The sequence below is a fragment of the Ornithodoros turicata genome, chromosome 8 (genome assembly GCF_037126465.1).
Source record: "Ornithodoros turicata isolate Travis chromosome 8, ASM3712646v1, whole genome shotgun sequence".
NCBI lineage: Eukaryota > Metazoa > Arthropoda > Arachnida > Ixodida > Argasidae > Ornithodoros > Ornithodoros turicata.
Window position 1 is genome coordinate 1430154 of NC_088208.1, and position 19819 is coordinate 1449972.

The 19819-nt window shown below is 47.4% G+C and overlaps 1 protein-coding gene across 1 annotated transcript in view; it reads right to left on the bottom strand.

Moving 5' to 3' along the window:
• Positions 1–19819, bottom strand: part of LOC135366342 (uncharacterized) — a 315008-nt gene that overhangs the window by 247929 nt on the left and 47260 nt on the right. The window contains exon 4 of the mRNA XM_064599010.1: positions 262–427. Coding sequence (XP_064455080.1) covers positions 262–427 — 166 coding nt within the window. The remainder of the gene's footprint in view (positions 1–261; positions 428–19819) is intronic.

Here is a 19819-nt window from a genome sequence, read left to right on the forward strand (position 1 = left end):
CTGACCCATTTCCGAACTGGCATGTCGTTGTTTATTTATTTATTTCACATTTCATGAGCCTAAGTAGGGGTGGGCAAAGAATAAAGCAAGGGCAGGACACATCAATGATAAAGCTGTAGAAAACTGTTCTACAGATCAACTATGCTATGTCGTTCTGCTCTTGTGGGTGCGTGCTTCTGCTTTCGTGTTCCCACCGAAACAACATACATAGATTCCATTAAACCTGCGTTAATAAATGATGTTACTATGTGTATTACTTACCCGAAAGAAGTTAATGAAGTGACCGATTTCCTCGTCGTCTGTGTAGTTGCCGATGTGCATGTTAAGTCTCGCGTAATGACGTATGTTCTGTTCATCATACCACTTCAGGTGCTGTCTTCCCTTATCGTTCTCCAGGAACGTTTCCAGCGCTTTGTCGGGGAAATGCCTGAAATATGCGCAGAAAGGAAACCGGTTGTCTCACTGTCTAACAGTCACCGGATTGTGTGCGATTATTACCAACACCGCCTGGGTATTGGTTGCCTTCATTTATTGGACCCGAGCAACTGCAGCGAGTCGACTCTTGGCGGGCGAGAATGTCGACTCTCATGACGTGATTCCCTTTCTCAAATTCGAGGATTTACCACTAGAGTCGACTCTCCTTCTTTTCGAGGTGAGAGTCGATGACCAACGATGAGTCTCATACGTGACGACGCACATACAAAGAAACGTAGATGGGTAGAAATCCAGCGAACCGGTAGAGATGTAGGAAGGGAGTTGCCTCAGGACAGAAGCCGCCGATATTTCGAACAGAGACTGTTCTTCTGGGCACCGTCCTCATCATTGGCATGGTATTTAAAGGGTTAGGGTTGGGGTTATTTTAGGGTTAAACCCTTTAAATACCATGCCAATGATGAGGACGGTGCCCAGAAGAAGAACAGTCTCTGTTCGAAATATCGGCGGCTTCTGTCCTGAGGCAACTCCCTTCCCACATACAAAGAAAGTTTGTTTACTCGCCGCAGTGATGCAACGACTAATAGTCAGCCAATGAGGACCGTGTTTTCCACAGCTGCAGCCAATCGCGAACGTGCTTTTAGCGGTCTCACCTATGTTGAGGTGCCCCCGTCAGCAATCTTTACAAAATGGAAATCACACGACATGATCCCATGTTTTTGTCAAGCGTTTGGTCTCTAGGCACAAACATGCGTTGTCAGATACAAACGTTTGCGAGTCCTTCGGCTTGCAGAAGTATGCTGTAGCAGACGAATTCTGATTATACGTACGAGGGTGGTTCCATAAGTTTCCGGCCCTAGGTAGAAAAGGCGCGCGAATTTGAAAATGCGATTAAGGACGCGTGGCGCCATCTGTTGGAGGGCCGGAGCACCACCCTCAACCCTCTCCATGCTTTTGTCGGTTGGAGAGCGGCATTTCAAACAGCCAGGGTGCACTCTTCAGTTAAAATGAAAAAAAATCGAGTACCGCGCTGTGATAAAATTCTTGACAAAAGAGGGACTTTCGCCTAAAGAAATTAAAGCGCGACTGAACAACGTGTACAGAGAAGCCTCTCCGTCGTACACAACGGTAAAAGACTTGGCTAAGCAGTTTCGACTGGGGCGAGAGTCCATTGAAGATGATCCACGCGATGGTCGTCCAGTGGAAGTGGTGACACAAGAAAATTGTGTCTTTTGTCGAGGAGGAAGTGCTGAGCGACAGGCGTCTGAAGGTGAAGGAAATCTCAGAAAGGCCGAGGCTTTCCAAAGCAACCGTTTTTCGCATCATCGGCGAGGGCCTTCACATGAAAAGGTCAGTGCGAGGTGAGTGCCACGACTTCTCTCGTCAGTTCAAAAGCAACAGCGCAAAAGAGTTTTTGGAGCTCTGTCAAGAGAACGAAGAAGAAATATTGAAGTCACATTGTCACAGGGGATGAGACTATGGTGCTCTACTATGATCACCTTTCGGAAAAGAAGTCGATGGAATGGCGCAAACCAGGAGAAGTACCCCCAAGAAAAGCCAAGGTCACACAATCCACAAAGATGAACATGGCAACGATATTTTGGGATTGTCACGGGATCCTCCTCATCGACTTCAAAGAGAGGAACACCACAGTGAATGCTACTTATTATGCTTCACCCCTGCACCGACTGCGGGACGCCATCAAGGAAAAGAGGCGCGGCAGGTTTAGTCGAGGTGTCCGGTTGCTCCAGGACAATGCCCCTGTCCACACGGCTTCTGTTCCCAAGGCTGCACTGAAGGAGTGCGGCTTCGAAGAAATCCACCACCCACCCTACAGTCCAGACTTGGCACCGAGTGACTACTTCCTGTTCTCAGACTTCAAGAGGGATCTCAGAGGACGGATATTTCAAAACGATAGTGAGGTGCAAGAGGCATTTTTCCAGCATTTTGCAGACAAATCTTCGGACTATTTTTCAAGGGTATAAGAATGCTGGTTGAAAGGTGTCAAAAGTGCATCGAAGTTAAGGGTGACTATGTCGAAAAGTGATACACTTGTTTCGTCTCTATGACTATTAAAAGTTGGTCGGGCCGGAAACTTATGGAACCGCCCTCGTATATGTGTCCACGTGGCGAAGGAAGGGGAATCATTTTGTGTCTAGGTGGCGTTGGCTGACGCCTGTTGTTCATCCTTTGTGGTCTACCCTGGAGAGGAAGGCATGCGGAGAAAACAGCACCACCGGAAGTTCACCAGTACATTCATGCGGGGCGCATATTATAGCTGAAAAGAACTCGAGCCACCTTTTTAATTGATGGGGGATACATGAAAACATGTAGTTCACCCAATCGTCCTGACTCGACTATGCACTCTAAGAAACAAAGGGAGTCGCGAGGCGTCAAAGGCGCGCCAGACCCCCCTTTCACGGTTTCTCCGGCAATGACTCCAACCTTCCTTCTCGCACTCGTTCGAACGGAACCTGTTGCATGGGAGAACGGGGGAGCGGACCCGTTGGAGCCCAGCCAGCAGTACCCTCAAAAGGTGAGACTACATGAAACGGCTGCTCGCATGCAGTAAAACGCGTAGATGAAAAGTTTGCTGTGCTAATGTGCCATGTGCAAACAATGATTGTGCACCGCTTAGACAATTAAAAAGGAAAATGAAAAACGAAAAACATACACATACACGCATAATACGTCTTCCAACTCATATTCCAGGCTCCACAATACGGCATTTACCGCACCACCTTTTGGTCCGTCAACGGATTTGAAATGTTTGAAACACGCAGAAACACTCGTGGGTGCTCGCACATGGTCTTTCTAGTTCTTGTAGCTTTTCGTTTTCATCATTTTCGAGGGACGTTTGCGTGAGGATAGCACGAGTGTCACTGTGAAATGCAACTAGTCGACGAAGCAAAATCTCAGTGGGAGGCGATCACCGTGCAGACGACGGGAAGGTGGAATTACGGGGCTCAAGCTTTCGACACCGTAACGGACAAATTGCTGATGCAGGTAAATGGATCTCTGATTTCGTTGTATTGCATGCGTTTTCTGCGCTTCTTTGCATAATGAATACAGCGACAGTTGTGCTGTGTGAGGAAGAGTGTGTGTCTAAGGGTATACGGCGTTATGTTTGATGTGCTTTCGTATGCTTTGTGCGCTTTGAAGACGCGATACAGACGCGACACTGTTTCAACATCCTCTAAGCCTGTGCGTTTGTACGATCGACGTGTATGTGCACTTTTGTGCGGTGGCGAACGCCACACAACTCGTAGCTGTGTGGCGTTCACCACCCGCACAGAAGTGCACAGTGCTTTTTCTTCGAAGATCTTGAAACAGTGTCGCGTCTGCTTGCATGTTGCTGTATTATTGAGCATACAAATCACTGGTTTTTTGTCCCCCCGTTTTTCGAATGCGCTTGTCTGCCTGTGGTCTGTCTTTCCATTATTCAAGTGAAAGGCAGAGTGGTTGGGGAATTTGCACAGTTCAACACAGGACGGAGATTGCACGTAACGTGTGATGTTTATATAATACATTTGCTAGAATAGCAGCATATTGATGTGAAGATTGAGTTATTCATCACGTTCACAGGTTCGCGCCCAGAATATAAGACTTGGGCGTTATGTGCTACTACAAACTCGCACAGAGTATCTCAACGTATAGAATGTCTCTCCAATATTGAATACCTGTTGACAAAATGCAGGCAAGCTTCCCTCTCGACTTCACAGGATGTGTGTACTTCACTCTGGTGTATTTCATGGAAATGATACATGACAGTACTACTTGACTGGCGCCCGCATCCCTGTAGCTCCCGTACATCTCCACCCATATCCCTGCACACTTTTTCCTGAGATGATTGAATCCCCTGCTGTTCTCACTGTCAGCATTTTATGCTTGTATTATCGTATTTGTCATTTGCATAATTTGGCGTCACAACCGCATGGCGTTGGATACAGCTATGATATGATTTTGTGCACGTTTTGTTCCTATGGACAGCTTTTCTTTATGCGTGTCTGTGAAGCATGTGTGTCCGTGCAGTATACAGCTTCATGTGAGCTGTACTTCAGAACACCGCATCAGCTGAGATTGCGTATTGTATCTTCATGCATTAAGCATCTGTCTTTTTCCAGCTCCTTGCCTTTGAAATGGAAGCACAGTAAGCGTGTGCCAACACCCATACGTGGCAGGAGAGAGCTGGAGCCTTGGTTTTGTTGCTGTTGACCTTGGCACCTGCTTTGCAGAACTTAGATGCATAGGTAATCCTCAGCTCATCACCTTTCTACTCTAGCAGTTCAGATAATTCTTCGGTACACCAGAACCATGCGAACATACCTGCTTCTCCCCAGTGGTACACCTTCTGCTGTGGTTATTTATGAAGGTGTCTGCTGGTCAGAAAACAGTGGCTCTGTGTTGAAGGTATGACACTGCACAATCTCAATTTATTGAATAATGCAAGTGTGTCACATATTTAGTTGCCATTGTGATTTGCTCATCGCATCAGATGCCCTGGTCAGTGCTATGTTCTCCTTCCTGCCACCACTGCTAAAAGAGAAGACAGATGGAGTCATCAAGAAGTTGGTAATCAGTTCTTTGTGCTGTAGGTCTATTTTGCTGAGAAGGGGTGGATGGGTCTCCATGATATGTGGAATATTTATACACCTATCTTAGCCATCGTGCGACCTCTGTCATAATGAACATCAAGGCGCATACAAAGATTATGCGTAAATATGTATACATCAGGTTAATATAGATGGTTTTTACTGCATACAGATATTTCTTTGCAGATAAAGATAAAGGTAAAATTATTTAGTTTAGGTATAGATTCTATCACTGCCTCTAGGTTACTGCCATTGGACCCTACAACTGGAGCTGTACGATATCACAGTTAGTCAATTCGCTAAATGTTTGAATTATTCATTTTAGGAGTAGGTAAAGGTTGGCTAGAGTTGGAGCACCCAATTAGGCTCACTGCAGTTAATTAGTTAGTTAGTTTGTTTGTTTAGTTAACTAGTAGTTTGTTTGTGCTACAGTACACATTTATGTTTTAATATCAAGTGCATATACAGCGTGTTTCCTGTAAAGTGATAAAAAATTGGAACTGGCGATGTAGGCGCTGGAGCATTTGCTGGACTTTCGGTAATTACCAGTTCCGGAAACATTTGCCACCATCGAGGAAGGCTTTGGACAATTTTTAATTGCAGGAAATTTATTTTTAGTCAATTGAGCTTCGCAAATTGCCATGCGAACCTGACTTTCTTTTTACCGCAATACGAAGTGCTACACGGATAGCGCCCAAGAGGCCCAACGAAAACTATGTGAAAATAACTAAAGAAGATGGTGTTGTGTGTAGAGGACACATAGTACTTTTTCAGCAGTAAGCCAGCTTTGGCACTTTCTTTGACTATTTCGTTTATATTTCGTATTGTGGCTGCAACATACGGCAGAAAATGACTAATGAAAAATTATTGGCGGTTATCTATATTCTATTGTGTACTGTACTTCACCCGGAATTTTAGATTTTTGACACTGCTCTGGTCGAACACTGGTCTGATTTTGTCACTACAGGTAACCTACTTCAACTGACTCCTGTACATGACAGTCGCTACAAGGAAATGGACTTCGCGTTCGATGACCACATGTACGTACCTCTTTTGAAAGTATATTAAAAATAAAGTACATAGTGTGTACGTGATGATGTAGCATATATGCTCCATTTTTTTTTTTTTTGCTTGAAAAGTTTTTTTGTCCTGCAGTAGGTTCTCAAAAATGGCTTGGGTCAATCACATCACTACAGTGCTGATGAGAAACATCATCCTTTTACCTTGTTTCATTCAAATACCAACTCAATTTTGACCCCTGAATTATCATATGGACTTCCTGTGGAAGAGATAGAACTTATGAAATTATATTATTATCTGATAATGTGGCACTGTTTTCCTGGCACTCTTCATAATTTCACTCTTAATTTACCTTACTTGCAGAAGCCGAGAGAGGCCCATGTGTATCCTACCATCATCCATCACACAACAGATGACCTGCAAGCTTCTGCATCATTCTCTGTTTTGATCGAAGGGTTCATGGTCGGGCATCCGGAATGCTACCTTCTTTACCGTTAACGTTGTGTACAGTCCTAGAGCTTAACTAATTAACTGTTACGTTAACGTGGAATCACTGTTTGGAGCATATACAGATTAACGCTGTGCACAAATTTCATGATGTACATCGATTAAGTACTACTAGTTGCCATAACTCATTGCTGTGCTTCATTGATTTCCATGAAACCCTCCATTGTAAAGGGGTTGCCTTGGAAAGCCCACATTTATTCAGTTTTTGCGTGCTACAGCTGAGTGACAAACGCCTGTGAGACTGCAAGGGCATGATGTTGTTGTTACCAGGGGGCAAACTGGGAATTAAGCAGGGATAGCAGTAAAAATGTTACTCGAATGTGTGAAACAGGATGCGAAAAGATTTTGAAGACAGCGCTTATGTGTTACTAGCAGACTTCTTATACAGTAACAATGGCAGCATCAACGGAAAGTATCGAAGTGTTACTTGAATTCTACGGCAGCATCACCAACCTGCAAATCAGTAAGATGTTCGTGCTGTTGCAGATACGCTTTTGCATTTTATTTTGCGCATTTTTAGGCAACTTTTCATATCGAATCAATCCAAATTGTTCTCACAGGTAATGAGAACTCGTTCTCTCTCAGTTCGGAAATACACAGGTACCCTTTCCGTATCTGCAGTACAGGAAATATCAGGCTGGTGGGTTTTTGAAGACATCACCGTGTGGATGACATTTGGTCTCACCGCAAATGAAAAAAGAAGAACGAAAACATTCATCCTGGTCAAAAATTTAACAATTCAGCTGTTCACTCTAACTGGATGAAACTAATTTCAAGAAGTATAGGACAGTCGATAGCCACTACGCTCAGCAAGTGCTAGTTCTTAATCGATGTGGATCATGAGATTTGTGCAGGGCTGTGAACAACGTCAAAGTTGAGCAGGTGGCTCAGGTGTTTCAATTTAAAGAGCAAAGCATGTGTAACTTAGTCAGTTAGCCTGTTGCTGCTATCTTTTCTCAAAGGAGTGCTAATTGTCAAATCAATAAAAATCTCTTATGTTAAGCCTATAGTCTGGAACCATTCAGTAGCTTGTCAAAATGTAGAATACCATTTGCAACAAATTATGTATTTCTGCTGTATGTTCGAACTGCCAGTACACCTTGGTGTAAGTGACAAATCTAAATTTACATTTGTACGTTCTGGCAGGAAACTGGTGCAGCTAGCGAGTACTGCAGGGAAACAGTGAACAGTACCACAGGGAAACATTTATTGCAACAGTGCTTCGTTTTGGCGCATTTTTTGTGTGGGGGTGGAAGGTCCCCCCACTCGTGGGGGCATCAAGTGACTCCCCTATGGGGTCACTTGATGCCCGTAGGAGTCAAAACAGATCCATGGAAGTGGGAGTCAAATGACTCCCCTTGGTGGCATCAAATGACCCCCCTGCCTTGATGGAGTCATAGTGACTCCAGGAGGGGGGGTTATATATGTGGCAGGGTTTGACTCCCCCAAAGCGAGTCACCTTGACTCCCTTATTTTCTAGAGTGTGATGAACGGGTTTCACACATCGAAGATATAGCTCACAGCGTCGGCGACATGCCCTGCATGGGGACAGAAATGCTGCGCTCTGGTGGGAGGAAAAAACGTCTGAAAAGGATATAAACATACATGGATGTACGGTATTATTTAACTCCTAGCTTATGGTAACAGTTACCGCGCTTTATTAAACAGAAATCGCACGAAGACGTCCATTTGCTGTACCCAGAAGGTACCTTGCAAACAGAGGTGGTCTAGTTCACAGCGACTTGCGTTACATTTCTGAGCGACCCCCATACGCGGGGATCAAGTGTTTGCTGGTTATCCAAGCATCTGCCATAAGCTTTGTCGTGTTCTTATCACGCCATGAAAGACTTGATATACGTGACCGAAAAATGTGGTTGTGTGAACAACCAACTATTCTTTTCTTTTCATCCTCTTCTTTTGTCATCATCTCAGCAGCTCTGTCGTCAACGACAATCGTGCGATTCGCGAGCGTAGTGGGATCAAAGAGTGGGTATCATCGAAGGCCAGTTCGTTGAGGGCCTTCGAATCTCTCTGGACGCCGTCCTTACGTCGTCAAATAAAGTTTTCAGCTCGGTAGCCTTGGTCGTCCTGTCACTCTGGTCGGGGCAACAGCGGGGGATTCACAACGCATTCAACAGACGCATAATGTAAAACCCTAGACAAGAGAACACCAAAGAACACCATGCCTCAAACGCAGCTGAAAAGTTTACTTCACATACATACGAGAAACGTATACACAAACAGAGGGAAGAGAACAACCAGTTAGGGACAAAATAGGAGGTCAGTTCGACAGAACGAGTGAACTGCCCAAGGCTGGACAGAGATTGCTGAAGGGTTGCAGGCACTGTTACTACAAGGGTTCTTGCAAAGGGTCTCTCTCACGAGCCTTTTTGGCTTTGTGGCTTTTGGATTTTGTGAGAGACTCTTTGCATAACCTCTTGTGGGAACTACGTTACAACCCATTCGCAATCCTCGGTCCAGCCTTAAACAGTCTGCTCGTTCATTCGAACTGTCATCCTACTTTATCCCCAACTGGTTGTTCTCTTCCCTCTGTTTGTGTATATAATTTTTGTTGTGAAGTAAAATTTTCAACTGTTTGAGGCTTTGTTTCAGTCCTCTGGTGTTCCCTAGTCTCCGGGTTTTACAATATGCGTCTTCACCAGCTCTCTTGCTTCATGGCCATTTTTTTTTTTTTTTCATTTTCTGATATCACAGACATCGGGCATGCAAGGGTAAGTACTGAAGTGGATGAGTAGTTTTAACGAGGATTCGAAGTTTCGGCAGCTAATACAGTCGAGATACGAGATGTATTCTAGTCAAGCCGGGGCTTTTTGTCTCCTGAGTGTACAAACGCTCGCGCTGCTCCTTTTTCGTCAGGCCTCCGTGTTCACCACCGGGTGGTCCAAAGTTTGTTCCAAACAGAAGACACGTGCTGGATAAGACGGCCGACAACGAGGTGAGCCTGCACATGGAACAGCGAACTGTCGTGAAGTTTCTCGGGAATGAAGGCGTAAAGTCATCTGAAATTCACAGAACACATCAGGCTCAGTATGGCCACGATACACTTAGCCGCATCAAAGCGTTTGGGTGGTGCGGTGACGGTGACGGTTCTGAGACGGCCGTACATCAGTGCCGGGCGATCCCTGCCGGGGCGGATCAGGGCCCAGTCAGAGTTCCGGAAAACATACAACTTGTGGAGCGCCTGATCCTCAAGGACCGACGGATAAAATATATCGAACTGGCTCGAAAGGCGGACCTTTCTGTAGGAACTTTGAACACTATCATTCATGAACACCTCCAGTTCAGAAAAGTTAGTGCCTGTTGGGTCCCGAGGCAGCTCTCTGCATTTCACTGGCAGAGAAGACTGGAAATCTCCCAAGAACTAAGGCGCCGTTTCGACCCTGAAGGACAGCGATCGGATCATTCCTTGATCGGACCATTACGTGCAATGAAACCTGCGTGTACCATTTCACTCCTGAGTCTAAACGCGCATCAAAACAGTGGAAGCATCCGGGCTCGCTAGTGCCTAAGAAGTTCAGAAACAGTCTTCTGCGGGTAGGGTCATGGCCACAGTTTTCTGAGACAAGGCTGACGTTGTTCATGTTGATTTTCTACCCAGTGATACCACCATTAATAGTGCATATTATGGCCAGGTTCTCAGGGATGTGCAAAAGGCGCTGAAGCAAAAGCGGCCTTGCCTCGCCACCAAAGAAGTCCCCCTCTTACAGGACAATGCACGCTCGCATACCGCGCATCTCTCGACACGCACCTTACAGTAACTTGGCTCGGAGTTGCTGCCACATTTCCCTTACAGTCCAGACCTCGCCCCCAGCGATTTACATCTCTCCGGGACACTGAAGGCGTTCCTTGGGGGCCACCACTTCAGCTGCGGCGACGAGGTCAAGGACGTGGTCCGATCATGGCTGCTACTAAGGATTGCTACGCTGCTGACATCCAAGCCCTCGTGAAACGCTGGGGACAAGCGCATTAGTGCGTGTGGAGATTAGGTTGAAAAATAAAAATTATTTTCTCGCACGTAAGGTGTGGGAGCCTATTCCCACTCTCGGGGGCAAACCTCGTCATTCGACTACCGTGGAAAGCGAGGCACAACTACAAACACAAGATATACTTAGCAAAACTCTATTTTAATAACTTACATATTACAATCCCTTTCTTGTCCGATTCCACGTTCCCATTGTGTCAAATCCCTTCGTCGTCCTCCTTTTTACTACCAGTCTCTCACCTCTTCGTCGTCCTCCAACGTCCCAACCTCTTCATCCACTTCTCCCCTCACTTCCCCCACCGCAAAACTTCGCACACAGTTTCACAACCGAAAACAACTACAATGTTTCCTCTAGAGGTCGTCGTCGTCGAGCTCCAGGACAACGTCGTCTCCAGGATTCAGTGGGGAGGAAGGCCTTAAGAGGTCGGGCCTATGCCTCCTCAATGTCTCTAGCGCTGAGGCTACGTCCCCGCTATTGGACTGTTGTTTAGCACGGTGAAGTGGTCCTTGTCGATGCGTTGGACGGTGCAGCTCAGGGACTTGACACAAAGGGCATAGAAGTCGCCTTTCCTCCTCAGTCAACGGAATCGGGGGATCATTGAGGTGTCGGTCTGTCAGCAACAGACCTCTGAAGGGTTGAGGCACTTTCGCCAGGTCGTCGGTGCGAAGCGGGCGGGGTTGGGAGGTCCAGCGAGAGCGGAAGGCCCACGATGCAGGTCTGTCTCCCGCTACGACGGTCCATGTAGCCACTGACCGGAGAGTTGGTGGCTCGAGGCTGAGGCCGAGAGGTAGAAGAACTAGCTTCTGGAAAGCATCCAGGCTCGCGACTACTCCGACGCTCTCTTTGGGGAGGCATGACAGGCAGCTTCCGTGGCACCACGACTCTGAATGGGGATGTACCGTTCTCGTCATCCGCCTGGGGTGTGTACCTGAACAGGATGCCCTCCTCGCTCAGCAGATAGGAGTCGTGCCGTCCGCCAGACGTTCCGGTGTCTGCGAGGCCTGCTCAGCTAACCATTGAGACACCCGCTGACAAAGGCCGTCCGCTCTCCGAGCGTCTAGGAGCTGCTCTCTGCTCACGACCGTGCCCCGGACGAAGATCCGTCCCGTGCCACTTGTGCTGCTGCCAGGAGTTGAGAACGCGCCTCGATTCCTTCATCTCCCCCCTCCGGTAGAGGCACACGGGATAGTGCGTCCGCTACCACGTTCGTCGAGCCCCGCCTGTACTCCACGTTGAAGGAGTAGCCTTGTAGCTTCAGGGCCCACCCGGCGAGACGTCCAGCTGGGTTGTGGAGCCGCCGCAGCCATGATGGTGCCTGGTGGTCAGTCTGTACGGCGAAAGTGCTGCCATCCAGGTAGAGATCACACTTGCTGAGAGCGAAGATGATCGCCAGGCACTCCTTTTCCATGGCGGAATAGTTCCGTTTTGCCGGATTCAGCGTGCGACTTGCAAAAGCCACTGGACAGAGAATAGCGTCATGCTCCTGCACGAGAACTGCGCCAATACCATAATCGCTAGCGTCTGTTTGCACAAAAACTGTTTGTTTAGGTCGGGCAAATATGGCCTGGCCGTATTAGCGATTGCATGAGATAGAGCTCGGAAGGATTGTTCCTACTGCTCTCCCCAATGCCAGCGTGTGTCTTTGGGCAACAGCTGGTTAAGCGGCTGCGCTAACTGAGCACAATTAGGAATGAATTGCCGGTAAAAACCAACCATACCTAGAAAACGCTGGACGGCTTTTACGTTACCGGGAACCGGAAACTCCATGATCGCCTTTAGCTTGTCATCGCTAGGACTGATGATGCCTCCGTCCACCACGAAGCCGAGAAGGTTGACCATAGGCGATGCCAGCTGTACCTAGGAACTATAAAGTGAAATTTGACCCCCCTGTTTATGTGTGCGACCTGGTAGTGTTTCCCTGTGTGATGCCTCACATAGAGCCTAAGCACCCAAAGCGGGTTGATTGTTACACAACATAAATTAGAAAAATTAAATGGGACGGTAGGTTGCGCCCCGTAACAGCTAAAAAGGTCATGATGGGAGTACTCCTGTCACGTGATACCTAAGTAATACACAATGAAGTTATGACCGGCTACTAATCTCCAATAAACACTACTTCTAGAATCACAAGAATTACTGAGACAATTCTTCAATATATCGAAGAAACGGTATACCAAAATACTGTCAGCGCGGTCAGCGCCCTCTGTTTGCTCTCCCCCCAACCATATTGCACGGCGACGGCGTTTATTGCGGCCTTGCGAGGTTTGTGTCCGCAAGAAAAGTTCATTTCCTGCCGAAATTGAACAAAGCTTCACCTGATAGCGATGCCAGGTATCTACTGTAATGTTCGGGGATACACCAAGTGTGCTCTTTCGACAAGGGACGTTGTGTACCACAAGATTCCAACGGTAAATGCACGGAAACGAAAGTTGTTGCAAGCGCTTGGTCAAGACATTCGTGAGCCACGCCCTATTTGCTTAACCCATTTCTCTGACGAGTTGTACGAAATGGGTAGCAGCGGACGTTCGGAACTTCTCACACGGACGGCAATCTCGACACTAGTGTTTCAACATGTGACGTCTGACGATACGAACACCAGTGCAGACGACGTATGTATTTACCCATACACAGGAATAATACATATATGTGGTTCACTTGAAATTCAAATCGATTTTTGTGATGCCTACGCTGCGTAATGTACCAAACGCAATACCCCTCTTCTCCTGGGGAGCCCTGAGCTCTCGCAGGAGAATATAAGTGTCAAATAAATTAGGCGCTATAGATACTGACCGCATTCTTCATTCATATCACCGACACAGGCTTCCATCGTGACTGACAAGAATGTGAAATTCAGAAGTAAAAGCGTGTCAATGATTTACTGTCAACACCTCTCAACATTTAACCAGTGTTGAATTCAACACTTATTGTCCATACACACTCGTGCTCACAGGTGGGTGAAGCTCTTGTTTTGTTTAACATTTCAACTTCTGCATGCCTTGCAGGTGCATGATATGACAATATCTGCACCACTGGTGGAACCAGCTGTTGAGTCATTCTGGAAACAGTTTTCAATGGCCTGCTGATACAAGTTTGCAGATACCAAAAGCTCTTCTACTTTGCAGTGTTGTGCCCTCTGCTTCACCAGACCAGAAGAAGTACATCAAATGTGCATCATATTCAGAACTTCCGGTGCATCTCACAAAGTGGCCACAGATGTTCACGTCACACTTCTCACCACAAAAGCCGAGTGCCCAAGTGAACACAATTTATCTTGCAAACGTCAGCCAGAAGTGAACAAGATGGCTGCAGGGAACATCCTGCTGTGCTGCACAATCCTTTTCAATGGGACCAGTGCATCCAAGGTGTAAATTCATAGCGCCTTATGTTCTCACAGATTCAAATGACACCTTGTAGTATTTGCTGTTGATCAGGTTCCGTGGTTACTCGAGCTGATTAATATTAAAGTCAGCTCAACAGACCTCACCCACAACACCTACCAGAAAGGTCGCAGGCTCCCTTTCGCGACACGGGTAGGATTATCACAACTCACAGTCATGAGAGACTGAAACATCCAGATAATCTTACTGCAACACAAGCTTTCGAATAGAGTCTGTCCTTCATTAGGTATGCTACAGACACACATGGTGAAGGTATTTATACTGATGTACATTAGAGAAAGGGAACAAAGAAGGTAGTGGGGGGAGGAAATCCAAATTCTTGTTATAAATATTGAGGGTATGAAAATATAATACAAAACCAGGCACACAGGCTTTGCGTAGTGGAATTTTCTGTTATGATAATTCTATCTACAACAATGACATAAAAGGTACATGTAGTAAAAGGTAAAAAGAACAAGCTTGTACAATTGCAACATGCAAATGCCATGCTCGGGGATGCTTAGTAGCCATGTAGTCCACAAGAGGATCTTGTAACAGAGGGTTAAGAAAAACCTTGAATCTGCGGTCAAGTTCCGTGCACGTGCCGGGCTAAGCCCGTGGATGCAGCGCACTTGCAACCTTTACACCTTTACAGGTGTACCTGCACCTTTACAGGTGTAGTTCCAATTCTGAGGGAAATGCAGAGCTTCTACTTAGCATGTGGAGAAGTATGAGCTTACGTATACAAATCAGCTGTCATTCAGGAAACAATGTATACAAGCTTCGAGATAATCTGTCTAGGTTTGACCTGGCACGCTTTCAACAGGCATGAGGGATCATGTTTCGATATAAAGAGCATAGGGAAGACACTTAGCCATGACCATATCTTATCCTCGCAGAGGATGTAGATTACTTCTTGAGTGACACTGGCAACAACTTGCAAAGATGTGAGCTATAGTGAAATAGTAGCGATCTGCAAAAGGCCTGAGCCCGCACCAATGGCTGCAATTGGACTGGCATGAGGGAAAAAAATGAGAAATTTATAATAAGAAATTGATAAAGTGTTGCAAAGATGGATGTTCACAGACACAGAAAAGGTCTAAAATGGGATTTTTGTCAAGGTAGGGATACCTCTGAAGAGAAGTCTCTGTTGATGCCATTGGCATGACCCCCCTAAGGCCTTCTTATACTGATAAAGTCATGAACGCGACATGTTTTATTTATGTATTTATTTATCTCTATTTTTCTGGTGCCCATGAACGGCCAGAGGGCCTCCCTAATAGTGCACCATATAAATAGTCAATACAAAGAAATGAATTAAAACACCATAACTACATAAAATAAAACAAAAACAAATACTACGACAAAGACAAAAGCATCCAACAACTGGCCTAGCTTTGGACCCATCATGAAGGAGGCATCGAAGTTTGCGTACGACGCCAAATACGTCACCACTGAACAGATCAAAAACCCCGGAATGGGAGTTATATACAATCTGAAGCCTCAAAGAAGGCGATTTCTCGTAACTGTTACCACATACATAAGATGTGTTGTGGGTTCTAGTGTTGCAGTGTGTAACATAGAAATTGAGCCTTGATACGATCCCAGCTGAATCGATATATAAATCGATTACAGGCAAGGTGACAGCCTATGTTCTCTTAGAGCTTATGGACTGGAACGTGTTTGTGGCAAGCACCTGTGCACTGAACAGAATAAAAAAAAAAAGCCTACATACATTGCGTTACTGGTTGGTGCGAAGCAGCACTTGCAAATTGATATGAACACAGTATGGGATGTTCTCCTTTATTGTTTGCTTGTTTACTGCTATCACTTGTATGCTCATTCATAAACACAGTGATCAATAAAGCAACATTACAAGCTTTGATGTCTGTTCAATGTATTTTACTGTGTAATGGCTGTCTGGTTATTCCAGAAGGGTATATGGCAGAACTATATTGTTCATGAAAGGGATACTGCTGTGGTCAAGCAGTGTTCACGACCAAACCATCCAGCTGTCAAGATGGGAGGCATTCAATGCGGCGTACAAGCACATGAAAGGAAGGTTAGAGCATCTGTGTGAAAGCGAATAAACATGCACGTGGTCAGACAGCACCTACTGCATCACACGTCAAAAAGGCAACAACCTTTGTATGCTTCAGAAGGAAAGTTTTCGCTTATGGCATGTACAGCACAAGCTTCGAGGACTTTTCTGCAGTGCTTGCAGCTTTTTTAATGGTCCCCAGACCCACTTGGTAAACTGTCTGTAGGCAACGTACCGAAACTTCCTGCATGTACCATGGACAGCGTAAAATTATGATATGTAACTTTACTAATAACAAACCGAAGGCAGACATGGCTGAACTCACTTGTTCACTTTGCTGTTCCTCTTAGTAGCGTACTCGTCGCTTTCTCTCACGTAGCAGTAGGATACCTGGAGCAACTCGGTCTTCAGCCACAGTACTGTAAAGTACAGATTTCTTGAAATGCAACCGCTGCGCTGCTACAGCAACGTCTCATTTCGCGCCAACAAAGGCATTCTTCTGCCGTCGGCATCGGCACGCATCTGCCACAAGGACACCTGAACCAAAAGCGCAATGCCATATTTCCGCTGCGAGGTTCTCAACATTTTCATCACACATGAAGAGTGTTTCCCACGGCGGCTAGGTGACTGCAATGACGGTAATTCATCCTCCGTCGACGATTCTGCGAATGAAGTCGTGTCATACTGCGTCTACCGCGTGCACTCGTACGAACAAACGTTTTGCGGGCGTGACTGCTGGACTATCGCAAGCTCGAGGGCATTCAAATTTGGAAAAATCAACATCACACGACGTGGACATCAAAACAACATTACGCCGTCGCCACAGACCGGAAGGCGGATTAGAAAGGCGAGACTAGCCGTAGCCCACACGAGCCAACCCAGTGTTGTGTCTGAGGGAGTACTGAGCTTTGGGCTTGAATGCAATCTTTGAAATTCGATTACTCAATAAAGAAGGGATTCAAAAAGAAATATTTCGTAACTGAGACGTACTCTTCCTAGGCCTTCATAAAATCATAAGATAACCCTGGGTTGAAGTTCACTCTACAGTTCCTTTAATGGTTAGCCCCGCCTGCTTCATCCTTGCAAGGACGACTGACAGGTGTTCCAATTGTTCCTGAGAATTTCTGGAAAACACTACGACATCATCCATGCACGCCATCGCGATATTGTACTTCGCATCTCCTACTACGGTGTCCATCAACCGCTGGAAACTGGCTGATGAGATAGACAGACCGAAAAGCATCTGTACGAACTCGAACAGATCCCTATGACAGGTAAAGGCTGTCTTCGGGACACCCTCCGGGGCAACTTGGACAGGAAACGCCCAAGGGCTCTGGGATCTCTAAACTGCACCGGTTGGAGCATTTCTTCTAGAGCAGCGTCTAACAAAGCACGCTTATGTACGCTCAAAGGTCTTGGATTACAACGCCAGGGCTTAGCGTTACCCGTGTCTATGCTATGCTCTAACAGAGACGTCTTACCGGGTTTTTTCCGTAAAGATACCGTCGTACTGCCGCAATACTTGTTGAAGCTGACGGCGCTCCTCCCCAGGACCATGGAATGACCCCAAGACAGTCGGGAGTGCAGACGGTTCGGTGGAGACTGCTGCAGCTCGCTGTGCCGTGCAATCGTCCGCTGCCGTGGCGAAGGGGAAAAACCCTGTCGAGCCGTGGTATATGTATCCTCCACTGGGCAGGTCCAGCGCCAACTTGTGCCGGATGATGAAATCCCTGCCCAGGATAACGGGCACTGCCGGGCCAGGAAGGTGAACGAAGCGCTACTTTCGCCGTCTCCCATCGAAACGGAGCCAGAGCACAACTGCAGATTGTGCTGGGATGACGTCATTGGAAGCAAGACGAAGGGTGACCTGCGTAGTCTGCAGAACTACTTGCCTTTGCAGGCAGTGCTCGTAAACACAGTCGCCGATGAGAGAGAGTGTACCTCCCGTGTCTATAAGGGCGATGTAGTTTCTGCCCAAAATGCGAACTGCGATATTTGGTTCTCTGTCCTGGATGCCATTCCGAACAGACAGAGCAAAAGGAGCTAATGAGTCTCCTTTGGTTGTCTTGCTGCTTGCAGAGCCAGCTTTTGCATGATCAAGGCTGCTGCTAGCGACCGTTCGTTCGCTCTTTCGGCAGATAGCCGACGTCGTTAAGCGAGCGTTCATGGACGTCGGCAGCGGCCTTTTCCCGTTGGCACATTACGGGTATTCGGCCCTCTGTGCGGACAGTCCCAACGGAAATGTTCGGAGCTACCGCAACAGCCGGCGGACCTTTGCGGCTGCGGGCGCGGCAGACGCTGCCGGTCCCGCTGCCTGTCCGTAGTTTCGCCAGCTGTGTTGCCGGGTTGACCACGATTATTAGGCAGGACGGGTCTGTCATGGCTCGTTCCTGCGGGGATCGCCCTCTGTCTATGACGGAAGGGATCAATTGCTCGGCGGGATGGTTCCGCATAAGGATTGCGGTGGTGCTCATTCTGTCCCACTGCAGGTAGGCGTTCGACCGACGCTGCTCCCGCTGACCACGCACAGCGTGGTTCTAACGCCATTTCAGGCAGCGGCGGGGGGCGATATTAGAGTTCTGCCAGGAGGTCGCCCTGTATGGTACGAGCCTCCTGCGCCAACGCTTCAAGACTATCAAAGCGATGGGCTCGAAGGTAGGGCCGGAAGCGCGGGTGACACTGACGGATAGCCCGTGCTACTCGCTGCTGCTCTGTCGCAGTTGGTTCTGCTCTGCTATACAGCTCTTCCAGGGCCCGTACGAATTCTGCCAACGTCTCATCTGATGCAGAGTACGTTAGTGCAGCTCATCCAGGATACGATATTCGTAATCAGGGGGAAGGAATTCGTTTTTAAACCGCTGCTTGAAGTCCTGCAAGGACGTGAACCCCGACTGCAGTCGAAGCCAGCGGGCGGCGTCTCCTACCAAGGCAACCTGCAGGATGCGTAGGATCAAGACCTCGTCTGAGATTCCCATACCAGCCTGATAGGTGGTAAGGTCATCCAACAAGTTTGCGACTGACTTTCTATCGGTGTACCCTGAGAACGTAGGAAGAGGTATTGTCAGTCGGACGGGCGCTAGTGCCTGCGGCGGCGAAACCAACCCGTCATCAAGGCGTCGCGTTATCAAAGAATACAGCTCTGCCATGACATGCCAAGTGACAGAAGCTCTGCCGTTGCTGTGGTGTCTGACTGCGGCACTGCAGATACCGCAGTCGACGTACCATGGGATGGAGGCACGGCAGGTGCCTTCTCATTGTCGGCCGGTCCTCTCGACTCCGTAGGCGCCGGGGCGACGTGTGCCGGTCGCTCCTCCGAGTGAGACCGCTGGGTACTGGAGCTTGTGCTCCACACCGGAGGTTGTACCCGCGACGCGGCGTACGGTCCATCAGCTCCACGGGTCAGGCACCGGGCGGGAGCTATAACACTCGATCAAAACGAGCAGCAAAAATGCTACCCCAACAAAGCGAGATACAAAGAAAAAAATGAAAGTACCATAATCCGGCGGTATCACACTAAAATAAAACTTGAAACACTAAAATGGAACGAAAAAATAGAACGTGCTACGTCTTCCACGTCGTCGAACGAACGAGCTCGGGCCCCACGTTGGGCGCCATTTGTGGGAGCCTATTCCCACTCTCGGGGGCAAAGCCCGTCATTCGACTTCCGTGAAAGCGAGGCACAACTACAAGCACAAGATATACTAAGCAACACGCTATTTTAATAACTTACATATTGCAGTCCCTTTCTTGTCCGTTTCCACGTTCCCACTGTGTCCAAACCCTTCGTCCTCCTCCTTTTTACTACCAGTCTCTCACCTCTTCGTCGTCCTCCAACGTCCCAACTTC